At 51.1% G+C, this 12,565-nt stretch overlaps 1 protein-coding gene across 4 annotated transcripts in view; it reads right to left on the bottom strand.

The window, feature by feature from the left end:
- The window catches only part of PHF19 (PHD finger protein 19), a 45,976-nt gene that overhangs the window by 17,259 nt on the left and 16,152 nt on the right, over positions 1-12,565 (bottom strand). The window contains exons 1-4 of one of the 4 annotated variants that reach the window (XM_016961548.4): positions 5,730-6,144; positions 2,978-3,099; positions 1,653-1,853; positions 1,077-1,158 (exon numbers count right to left, since the gene is read on the bottom strand). In XM_016961548.4, coding sequence (XP_016817037.1) covers positions 1,077-1,158; positions 1,653-1,838 — 268 coding nt within the window. In that variant the 5' untranslated portion in view covers positions 1,839-1,853; positions 2,978-3,099; positions 5,730-6,144. The other 3 variants (XM_016961547.4, XM_016961549.4, XM_063788391.1) reach the window with 3 other exon arrangements.

Here is a 12,565-nt window from a genome sequence, read left to right as displayed (position 1 = left end):
TGAGCCACTGCGCCTGGCTGGTAACAAATTCTTGAGTAACAGCTTCTCTAAAACCAATAGTACTGAGCTAAGCATTTTACATGGATTAGCTTACCTAAGCCTCCCAACCACCCTATGAAGCCAGTACTTTCACTATCACCTCTCACATGAAGAAACTAAAACTCAGGTCATATTACTTGCTCCTGCAAATGCAGCTAGTAAGTGGCAAAGCTGGAACTTGGTCCAAGGTCTACCTGACCCTAAAACCTGCTTCTTACCCTGCTAGGGGTCATGTCTCTTCTCCTGTTAGAGTATAAATGGCAAACAGGTTTCTCCTCTTATGCCAACTCTGATTGACAGGCAGTAGCTGCTTGGGGCTCCAAGTTGAAAGTACATGTGTTGTCAATGGCTACTGATGTCTGTTGTGTGTATGGGAAGGGAGAATGGTGGCAAAGATGGCCCTGACTTGCCATCTCTGCAAGGGAGAGATGTCAGCTTTCTGAAGGCAGGGATGATACCCAACCCAGATTCCTTTCAGCCCTGAAAGCTGGTCTAGCTCCATCCAGGCATGTCCATCTTCACCCTGCCTCGCTCACCTCTGCTTTATTGGTTTTTCTCCCATTCCTCCCAACTCCTTGCCCCGTGGAGAAGGCTGCTTCCATTAGTTTTATTCATATGTTAAATCAGGGACACTGTGCTTGCATCTAGAGCTGACAATTCTGATTACCTGGGCACGCCCCCTTTTCTAGCCCAGACTCACGCAGAGCTTTGAGCAGCTGCAGCTGTAGTGCAGCCAGGAAGCAAACGCAGGCCTGAGGCCCAGTCCTGGCCCTCCCAGCACCTCCCTAAGCTACCTTCCCCACCTGCCCATCCTCCCTCCTGGGGTATGAATTCTCAAGGGGATGACTGATGTCCTAAGTACCTTCCCAAGTCAATATACAACCAGATTTGATCATCATCACAGGTGGGCTTGGGGTTCATGGTCAAGGGCAGATGCCAGGAGTAAGAGATGGAAGGACAGAAGGAAGAAATGAAGGCAGCAGAGGAGAGAAGATCTGGGGAGGTTGGGGGCTACCCGAAATGTTAGGAAAACTCACCATGCTGTATGTCCTTCCATAGGACCCAGTATTTGGAATTATCTTCGAAAGTCACGAGGCAGCTTTGCTTAGAGCTGCTGACCTGGGGTACAGATAGGAAGAAGCAAGTGAGAAAGGGCTGGGGAAAAGCCAACCTGGAACATAGTCTTCCTCCCCCATTTTTGTCTCCGTATGTTCCAGAAAGCAGGGCTAGAAGGGGAAGAAGGATGGCAGTTCCTGGACAGGGTGTACTCCTAGTCACTGGAGTCGTACAGCCAGGGACCGATGGATGGCAACTTGGTCAGAATGTTGAGGACAGAAGCACAAGTCAGATGCTCCTCTGTGATCCTCTCAAACCTGACTTTTTTGTTTTGTAGGCTCTCAGAGCACTTTTCTAAAGAACTAGTTGGATGATGTTGACCCTAGGGATGGTGCCTGCAAGACCAGGCTCTGGCCCCTCCCACCACCAGCTTTGGGCATGAGGGACAAGAAGGGAATTGTCCAGCAATCCCCCTGCCCCCTGGTCTGACAGCCAGGCTGGAACATGAGCAGAGAGATTCTGAGTCTGAGAACAGGGGCCAGAGAGGATGGGTTTACCCTCTTGATCTTCCCGAGGTAGTACAGGCCATCTGTCCACCGGCACAGCACATACTGGCCCTCCGTCAGTTTGGACATCAAGTCTTTGAAGTTGTTCTTGACCTTCGCCAGGGCCCCCTTGTTGGGGAGGTGGCTGGTGGCACCATAGGAGTCCCGAGTCCCTGGATCCAGAGCTCGATTCTCCATCAGCTTCCCCTGACACTGGGAGAGAAAGAACAGGGTTTTTGCTTCTTGCTTCCCTGCTTCAGAAAGCCCATCAGGGTAAGGAAGGAAACCACCATTTCTGTACCCTGTGCTATAAGCCAGACTTGGTTATTATCTCACTGATTCCTCGTGACCATCCTATGAGGGAGACATTATTATTATTCACATCTTACAGATAGGGAAACAGGTGTGGCAAGGAGAAGAGGCTGATGGGCCAAAGGCAGAGCCATGGCCCATACCACACTACCTTTTAAAGAGAATGGATCTCTCAACCCACACAGAACAAAGTCCCCTACCCATCGGGCCTGAACCACTCCCTGTCTCAGGAGGCTGAGGTTTTATTCCTTAAGCAAACACAGTCCATGTGCTCTGGATGGAGGATCTTCTCCAGGCAAGCAGTTGGGTTTTATTTTTACCCCCAACCCCTGCAACCATCCCTACCCTGAGATCTGTCCAGAGAAAATTCACCTAGAAAGGAAAACTGGGTGGCGTGTAGCTAGTGTAGACTGGGTCATCTGTCTTTTGTAATCCCCCCTTCTGTTCTCAATTATGAGATGATTTAATGGAAATCAATTCTGGGACATTTAAACCCACTTATGCTTTCACCCAGATACACATTTGCTCCAAGCAGTGAAGTCATCCATCCCCATGCCAGCCTCTCCACGCCTGTCTCTCACCATCCTATTCAACGTGCAGTTCACCCATCGATTTCTCTCTCCCTGCCTGTGGTACTGCCTTCATGCATCTCAAACTCCTCCAAGCAATTAGTTGCCACAGCCGGCCCATTTTAAGTGCCATGATTTCTGGCTTTCCAGCTCTAGCTTCCATCCTCCTGTCCTGGTCTCAGTTCAGGCCTCATCTTTTGCTTGGACCATTCATTCATTCATTCATTCACCCAATAACAGTTTCCTGGGCCTTGTGCTTACCTCCACTAGGCACCTAGGGTGGGGAACGGTACTACCAGCACCCAGTGCTAAACAGGCCGTTCCTGCATTCCTGCCTCTCCACCAGACTCTTCCGCAGGGCCACCAATTTCCTTCCAGAAACTTTCTGGGGCTCCCCACTGCCCTCACTGGTGCTCAAAGCCGTCCCTAACGCCCCCTCCTTTCTGCTGGGCTCACCTGGCTCCAAGTCCCTCCACACGCTCTCCACTACAGCCACACACAGCCTCTCTCTTTCCCCGCGGGCCTACTCGGGTCTCCTCCTTGTGGCCATGGCGCTGGGCACCTGGTGTCATGACTATCTGTTCACAGGGAGAGAGTCCAGTGCCTGTTTCTGTGTGGTGCGTGTGTGTACTCCTGTGAGACTGGGCAGGATGATGTCTACGGCATTGTGCCAGGGAGTGTGTGAAGCTAAGTATGTGCGGGGCCCTGGGGCGAGCCAGGCACTGCAGGGGTCTCGGCTCCCCAGATGGTGGCGTGGCCACGACCCTCTCCACCCCCACTCCCATCTCCTTTTTCTCCAGCGCAGAGCGCACAGGCTCCCGGGCAGGGGATGCGGTCTGAATCCCTGTCCTCTCCCTGCCACCTGGCTCGCCCGGCGCTGCGAGGTCCCCGCCCGCCCGGCCAGGGGCCAGGCCGGGGCCGCTGCAGGTTCACAAACTGACACTTCCTCCCCCGCTGCGCCTCTAGGAGCCGGCCGGGTCGCCGCACCCGCCTCCACCCTGGCCGGGCGGGGGCCCCCGGGTGGCGCCCCCCCAGCCCCCGCCTCCGTCCTCCCGGAGCGGGCCCCCGCGGGCTGTGATTGGCTGATTCAAACCCATTTGCAAAGAAATGCCTGTTTGCGGGTTCCCGTCTGCGTCCAGTTCAAATCCGCGGCACCGGGAGCGCGGGGCCGGGCGGGGGCAGGAAGCGAGGATGATTCATGCGCCGGGGCCTCTCCCAGGGCGGCCGTTGGCTTTTTAAAAAGGGTGTTCAGGAGGGGGGAAAAAGCTTGCAGAAGCACCCCCTTCGGGTTCAGCGCTCCTCTCCTCAGTCGCTCGGACGCCAAGCCTCCCCCATCCCAACCCTGCCGCAGCCTGACTTCGGACGTGAGCGAAATGCCAAACGCCCGTCTGTCCTTCCCCCACCCCGATAGGAAAATTAAAGATCGGGGGCGAGGAAGAACGACCTGTCACCCACGCCCCCCGGGGCTCGGGAACCCGGGTGGGGCCCCTCTGCCCCGCAGGTAACCTGCACCCCCCGTCCCCACCCCCGAGCGCCCCGCTCCGCAGGAGTCTCACCCCCCGGAGGCGTTCGGGCCGCCAAAGTTCAGGGAGATTTCGAAAAGAGAGGGATGAGGGCCGGGAGGGGAGAGCGTGGCGGGGAGTCCGCCCAACAGCGCAGAACTCACCGCGAGGCTGCGTGTCCGCCGGTCCCACTTGGAGTCTGGCCACCAGGCGCATCGGTGGCGGAGGCGGCTGCGCTCGGCCCGCGGCTGCCCGGCCGAGTGTCCGCCCGTGGGGCCGGGGTCGGGGTCTCGGCGGGGGCGGGGCGGGGCGGGGGCGCCGCGGGGAGGAGGGGGAGGCGGCGGAGGGAGGGGCCGGGGCGCTCAGGAAGGGGCCCCCCGGGCGCGGGGCGCCATCTTTTTCGCGTTTTCCCGCGAATTATTGACGTCCCGCTTATGTAATTAGCGGGGGCCGCGCCGGCCTCGCCATTGGAGCCCGCGGCCGCCGGGCTCCGCAGCGCCGCCAGCCCCCGCCAGCCCCCGCCCGCCCCGCGGGCGCGCATCCTCCGCGGCCACTAGCCAGGACCCGGGCCCCCCGCCGAGGAGCGGCCACACCGCGGCGCACACGGAGACGCCAGGCAGCGCTCATGGCGCACACGACCGCTCGCACACTTGTTGAGGAAACACAGCTCTGCGCGCAGGCACCGGCGGACCCTGGCACAGACACACAGCAGGGCGGCGCGGACCCTTGGCGCAGACACACGCAGACACACGCAGACACAGACCCAGGACGCCCAAACAGGCCACACAACACCTTGCACTAACAGCACAGGCGTTCGGCACAGAGACACAGCACAAGTATAATGTAGATACACAACACACAGTGCACAACGCATGTTGTTCCGACACAGGTCAGAACACACCACAGCATGTACAGGACACAAACACACCACAAAGAGAAGTACTGTACACACCAGCCATAGGCATAGATACACAAGGGGGAACACACTGTACACAACAGAGACACACAACAGAACATGCATGTAAGGTAGACGGACATAACACATAAAGTCACAACACAGACGGGCAACAGACACAAGTTTTCCTGAAAAGGTGGCATTCAGATAGATTGTGGAAATAGGTTAGTGGGTGTGCCAGGTGGACGGAATTCAGTGGGCTAACAATGCAATTTTTAAAATACGGGTTAAGGATATCAAAAGGCAATTCACAAAAGAGGAAACCTACATGGCCGAAATAGCCCCAAACAACAAATTGCGTAGAGACACAGTGCACAGAAATACATGGTACAATCGCAAATATATACCACACGCACAACACGTCATGTAAATAAAGGGCACACAATGAAAGACAACATGCACAGAGTCATAGGAATGGCAGATGGAGGCAGTGGGCAGAGCTCCAATCATAGGGACCCTGCCCTGGGGGAAAAGGCAGACACGGCCCCACCCAGACTCACTCTTGGGGGAAGGGAGGAAGAACACTTACCAATAACCCCACCCCCATCCTTGCCCTCAGTCCACAGCGCCCACCTCTGTGGCTACCATCCCACTCTGCAGACACCCCCACCAGACAGGGATATGTGCTTTCATGGGTGTGGCCAGTGGACAGCACCTTCCCCCAGAGCCTTCCCTGTTCACTGTCAGTTGCTCACTCTGGGCCCTCTGCCTCCTGGCCTTGGAGCATGATCTGTGCAGCCCCCCACCTCACCTTCTCAGCAGAGATCCAGGAGTCCTTTCACCTCCTTCCTCACTTCCTTCTGCCCCTTGATCGCCCTGCTCTCACCTGCCTCACTGCCCCATACTGGATCCTGGCACCTCAGCAGAACCTAGCACTGCTGAGTACCTGCCTGAACCTGGAAGGAAAGCCTGGGAGCAGCCCCATGGCACAAAATCTCCCAATCCTGGAGAGCACATCTTCAAGTCCCAAAGGGGCCCTAGGATTGTGCTACTTAACCATATTCTGCCAGGAGAACGTGTGTCCAACGCGGGTAGGGCTGATGATGGGAGCAGAACACTCCCACTAGCTTCTAAGCTGGCTGGGTCTGCCTTCAGGATGCTGGGGGACAGAGATGATAGAGCGAAGTGCTCACCTCTGAGGCTACAGGCCAGCTCCACCCATTACTGGCCATGGGAGCCTGAGTGTGTCACTTCTTTTTTTTTTTTTTTAAACAATTCTTGCTCCTGAGACTTTAAGTCTTAAGCCTCCGTGTCCTCACCTAAATAGAGTTATTGGGAAGGTTAGAGTTAATGTATGCAAAGCCCCTGGTGCCCAGTAGGTGTGCAGTAAGAGATCATTGTATTAATACTTTGTTAAGAAATTCTGTATTCAGAATCTTGATTGCCCCACTGTGTGGTACTAGAGCTGGGGGATGTGAGACACACAGGTGGATGGGAGACACACAGGTGGATGAGAGACAAGGAACTGGCAATCTCGTGGAGGAGGCGGTGTTGATGCATAGATAAATAAGAGGGGATTGTGCTGTGAGCTGCACGTGGAATTGAATTGTCCTGGCTTCAAGTCCAGCTCTGCCTCTGAGCCAGGGCGGGGTCTTGGGTTAGCTAGACCCTCCTACACCATGTTTCTTTATCGGTTGAAAAGAGGGTAATAATACTACCCAACTCGTGGGGCTGTTGCATAAATGTTCAAATAAGACAATGAAGGAGCAGGTGCTTTTGTAAACTAAAAAGTTTGATATGCAAAATAAGAAGTTAAAACACTACAGAACAGGAAATTATAAATGCCACAAGAAAGGTACGGTGTCACCAGTGATTATTTAGAGGCAACTCTAAATTCGAATTGAGGAAAGAGAACAAGTTTCCCGGAAAAAGTAGCGATCAGTTAGGTTGTGGAAATAGGGAGGTGGGTGTGCCAGGTGGAGGGAGTTTAATGGGCTGACCAACAATCCAATTTTTAAAATATGGGTTAAGGATATCAACAGGCAACTCACAAAAGAGGAAACCTAAATGGCTAAAATAGCCTAAAATGTGAAAAGATGTTCAACCTTATTGGCCACGTGAGAGATGCAAATGAAGAGAACTGTGATACACCCACCAGATGGGCACGGAGTCGAGTCTGTCAATATAGGGGGGTGGGGGGTGAGGATGTCGCACAGTTGGGACCCTCAAATACCTATGGAGATATGAACTGGTAAAACGATTTTGGAGAACAGTTTGGCAACATGTAAGAAAGTAGAAGATACTCATAGCTACAATTCAATGACTCCACTCGTCATTCAGCGCATAATTGTGAAAATTTAGAAATTACTGAATTATCCATGAACAGCAGTCCAGATAGGCCAGGCACTGTGGCTCATGCCTGTAATCCCAGCACTTTGGGAGGCCAAGGCAGGTGGATCACTTGAGGTCAGGAGTTTGAGACCAGCCTGATCAATATGGTGAAATCCCGTCTCTACTAAAAATACAAAAATTAGCCGGGCATGGTGGCCTGTGCCTGTAGTCCCAGCTACTTGGGAGGCTGAGACAGGAGAATTGTTTGAACCTGGGAGGTGGAGGTCGCATTGAGCGAAATCGTGCCACTGCACTCCAGCCTGAGTGACTGAGCGAGACTCCGTCTCAACAAACAAACAGCAGACCAGATAGATTAATTGTGATGTAGTCATACAATTGAATAATATACTGGGAGTAAAAATAAACTAAGTCTGCAGCCTCAACATAGTTACAACCTAGGAAAAAAACTAACATCAAGTTGTAGCATAGGTACAGTGTGACACAAATGATAAAAAATGTTTCTTAACGCATTCAGCTGGGCCCGTGGCTCAAGCCTGTATTCCAGCGCTTTGGGAGGCTATGGTGGGAAGATCGCTTGAGCCCAGGAGTTCAAGACCAGCCTGGGCAACATGGCGAAACCCCATCTCTACTAAAAATACAAAAATTAGCTGGGCATGATGGCATGCACCTGTAGTCCCAGCTACTTGGGAGACTGAGGTGGGAAGATAGATTGAGCCCAGGAGTTTGAGGCCACAGTAAGCCATGATTGTGCCACTGCACTCCAGCCTGGGTGACAGAGAGAGACTTTCTCCAAAACAAACAAACAAACAACAAAAAACCCAAAGAAATACAAAATAAGCTATGTAGACATTTTGGGGCTACAGTCAGCTAGTAAAAGTATTGAAACATGCATGGGAAATCAAAGACCCTAGATTTAGAATAGGGTAACCTTTGGGAAGGGAGGGACAGGAATGAGATCAGAAGGAAGCACACCGGGGGTTTAATTTTTTTTTTTTTTTTTTTGAGAGAGTCTCGCTCTGTTGCCCAGGCTGGAGTGCAGTGGCGCGATCTCGGCTCACTGCAACCTCCGCCTCCCGGGTTCACGCCCTTCTCCTGCCTCAGCCTCCCGAGTAGCTGCGACTACAGGCACCCACCACCACGCCCCGCTGATTTTTTATATTTTTAGTAGAGACGGGCTTTCACCGTGTTAGCCAAGATGGTCTTGATCTCCTGACCTCGTGATCCGCCCGCTTCTGCCTCCCAAAGTGCTGGGATTACAGGCGTGAGTCACCGTGCCTGGCCCACAGGGGGTTTAATTCTATCTGTATGTTTTATTTCTTAGAAAAAAAATTAAAATCTGAGGCAAGTATGACCAAGTGTCAAGATGTAACAGAGCTGGGTGGTTGATCTATAGTTGTTCTCTCTGATCCTTCTCCTTCTCAAGTCTAAAACTTTTCCATGTTTGAGATATTTGGTGATTTTAAAGGTGGGAGGGGCAGGAAGCTATGAGGAGATTGCAGCAGAGGAGGTTTTGGTGATAGCATTGCTTGTTAGGTGTGCAGGGTGGTTACAGTGCACAGTGTCCCCTCATGCATGGGACTGATCACCCTTCTTATTTGTTTGTTTGTTTATTTGAGATGAAGTCTTGCTCTGTTGCCTAGGCCAGAGTGCAGTGGCACGATCTCGGCTCACTGCAAACTCTGCCTCCCAGGTTCAAGCAATTCTCCTGCCTCAGCCTCCTGGGTAGCCGGGATTCCAGGTGCACGCTATCATGCCTGGCTAATTTTTGTATTTTTAGTAGAGATGGGGTTTCACCATGTTGGTCAGGCTGGTCTTGAACTCCTGACTTCATGGTCCACCCGCCTTGGGCTTCCAAAGTGTTGGGATTACAGGTGTATGCCACTGCACCTGGCCCACCCTTCTCTTTTAAGGCTTGTCACAGCTTGGTGAGCCAGGTGTGGCAGGCATCAGGTCCATTTTGCAGGGGATGAAATGGAGGTTTGGAAAGGCGTAGTGATAAACTCAGTGTCACACACAATAGAGAGTCAGGGCTTGTCCCCTCTGCTCAGCAGTGTCTCAGTACCTCTCTGTCCAGGGAGACCACCAAAGGGCCAGAGAGCCCTGAGAGAAGGTTCCCTGCCTCCCAGTGATCCATCCTCTTCCTTCTGCTGTGCTATTCTATGTTTTTTTTCAATTAAGGACAATTTGGAAAATGTCAAAAAGCACGAGGAAGAAAATAAAAGTAACTTGTGATTTTCACTGTTACTTTTAAAATGAGATTTATCGAAATACACTTCACATATGACAAATTCACTTACTTAAAATATACAGTCATTATTTTGAGAGAACATCATTTTCTTTCAGAAATACTTATTTGAATACCAAACAAGTTAGCCTATATGAAAGTGCTCTACAGCCGGGCACAGTGGCTCATGCCTGTAATCCCAGCACTTTGAGAGGCTGAGGTGGGCAGATCACCTGAGGTCCGGAGTTCAAGACCAGCCTGGCCAACATGATGAAACCCCATCTTTACTAAAAATACAAAAATTATTCGTGCATGGTGGCGGCCACCTGTAATCCCAGCTACTTGGGAGGCTGAGGCAGGAGAATCTCTTGAGCCCAGAAGGCGTAGGTTGCAGTGAGCCGATATTGTGCCATTGCACTCCAGCCTGGGTGACAAGAGCGAAACTCCATGTCAAAAAAAAAAAAAGAAAGAAAGAAAAAAACTGCTCTACGCAGAAGAGGCTTTTCACAAATATGAATAATTATTATTACATAATTTTTGGAAGTAATTATTATGCAGGTGACCAGTTAGACGAGCCCATGTTTTATGGCCTGAATTTCGGGGTTGGTTTATTATGTCCTTAGCATGGAGGTGTAGAGAGTTTTCAGATTACAGTAGAAAGCACGGTTATTAACACCAGTTTAAAAAAAAATGGTTGCCAGGGTCAGACTGTGACCTGTTGGCATGCCTGTGGCCTTGGTTAGCTGCCAAGCTATAAACACCTTTACCTGTGGCTTTTGTGGGGAAATGAGAGAAGTCTGCCTGCCTTCTCTGTGAACCCAGGGGGTGTAGAAAAGAAAGGGGAGCCTTCACCAGACACTGGAGATCCTATTTCCCTGCCTTGCCAGCTTGCTGTGGAACCAAGGATCCCTTCCCTTGTCTAAATTTTAGTCTCCCCATCTGTTAAAGATAAAGTGGTGGTTTGTTCACCCTTTCAACATAGTGCACATGTGTAGGGAACCATGCTGTAGGCAGGCACCATGCTAGGAATGACAGGCGTGGCATGAAGATGAATAAGATGCAGCCTTTGACCTCAGGAAGCTCCCGGTCCAGCCGGGCACGGTGGCTCACGCCTGAAATCCCAGCACTTTGGGATGCTGAGGTGGGTGAATTGCCTGAGCTCCGGAGTTCGAGCCTGGCCCGGGCAACTTGGTGAAATCCCATCTCTACCAAAAATACAAAAAAATTAGCTGGGCATGGTGGCATGCACCTGTGGTCCTAGCTACTTGGGAGCCTGAGGTGGGAGGATCACTTGAGCCTGGAGGCAGAGGTTGCAGTGAGCTGAGATCGCACCGTGCACTCCAGCAGCCTGGGTGACAGAACAAGACACTGTCTCAAAAAAAAAAAAAAAAAAAAAAAAAAAAGAAGCTCCTGGTCCAGAGCTAGGGGGTAGGGCTAGGGGGACAGACAGATTGATAGATAATTGTGGGAGGGTGTCGAGACAAGGAGTGATCAGGACAAGGAGGGTCAGACCACAACGACCTCTAAGTTGCCTCTGACGGCAAAATTATTTGATTCTATGAACTCAGTCTAAGCTTTGTTTCTCCCTCACTCGGTAACCTAGGATGGGTCACTTCTCTAATCAGGGCTTCAGATTGACTCACTGGTCAATGTATGAAGTCTAGAACAAATGAGTTGCTCCCAGTCATTCTTTATAAAGGATGCTATATAAAGATTTGACCCACCAAAAGCTGCATTGACTATTTGCGAGATATTTTGTCTTCTTGTTTTTTATCAATTAGGTCTACATACTACATTCAATTAGAGATTTTGATTGATATGATTAAAACAGTGTGATCGTAAAAGACTGACTCAGATAGATAGAGATAGTTTTCCCCACGTTAAAATACAGAGGTGTCATTTTATTAATGAACTCCAGTATTTACAAGGCATCCTTTCTGGAATCAAGCAATCCATGAGTCGATCCGCATGAGGTGGATGAGCTCCTGGCCCCAAGCTGGGTGTGTAGGAGAAAGAGGAAATGTATGAGAGCTGCTCCCCGGGAGCCAAGGCTCTTGCTGGGCATTTCATGAACGAGACAAGATATAACCAACTGCCCAAGATATAGCCAGAGGAGGACAAATAAGAAGAGAGTGGATACAACAGGATCATTTGTATGATTCAACTAGTATTGATGGAACTGAGGTTTGAACCCAGGTGATATGGTGTATTCAAAAGCTAATGCCAGGCTGGGCACGGTGGCTCACACCTGTAATGCCAGCACTTTGGGAGGCTGAGGTGGGCGGATCACTGGAGGCCAGGAGTTTGAGACCAGCCTGGCCAACATGGTGAAACCACATCTCTACCAAAAAATACAAAAAAAAAAAAAAAAAATTAGCTGGATGTGGTGGTACACGCCTATGATCCCAGCTACTCCAGAGGCCGAGGCATGAGAATCACTTCAACCCTGGAGGCAGAAGTTGCAGTGAGTTCAGATAGCACCACTGCACTCTGGCCTAGGAGCGAGACTCTGTCTAAAAAAATAAAAATTAAAATTAAAAAAAGCCAATACCAGCCACTCATGTAAATCCCAACTACTTAGGAGGTTGAGGTGGGAGAATCATTTGAGGCCAGGAGTTCAAGACCAGCCTGGGCAACATAGCAAGACCACATCTCTAAAAATAAAAATAAATTAGCTGGGGTGGTGACATGCACCTGCAGTGCCAACTACTCAGGAGGCTAAAGTAGGAGGATTGCTTGAACCCAGAAGTTCGAGGATGCAGTGAGCTATGATTACATCACTGCACTCCAGTCTGAGCAACAGAGTGAGACCCTGTGTCTTAATGGAGGGGACCCTCCAAGTCAAGTTTTCCAACTTCTCATTTTCAGATGGGGAAACGGATATCTAGAAAGCAGGAGAGGTCCGGCGCAGTGGTTCACACCTGTAATCCCAGCACTTTGGGAGGCCGAGGCGGGCAGATCATGAGGTCAAAAGTTTGAGACCAGCCTGGCCAACATGGTGAAACCTCGTCTCTACTAAAAGTACAAAAATGAGCTGGGCATGGTGATGTGTGCCTGTAATCCCAGCTACT

Source organism: Pan troglodytes, chromosome 11 (assembly GCF_028858775.2).
Source record: "Pan troglodytes isolate AG18354 chromosome 11, NHGRI_mPanTro3-v2.0_pri, whole genome shotgun sequence".
In the NCBI taxonomy this organism is placed as follows: domain Eukaryota; kingdom Metazoa; phylum Chordata; class Mammalia; order Primates; family Hominidae; genus Pan; species Pan troglodytes.
Note: the sequence above shows the minus strand (reverse complement) of the source record. Positions and strands in the feature narration are given on the sequence as shown.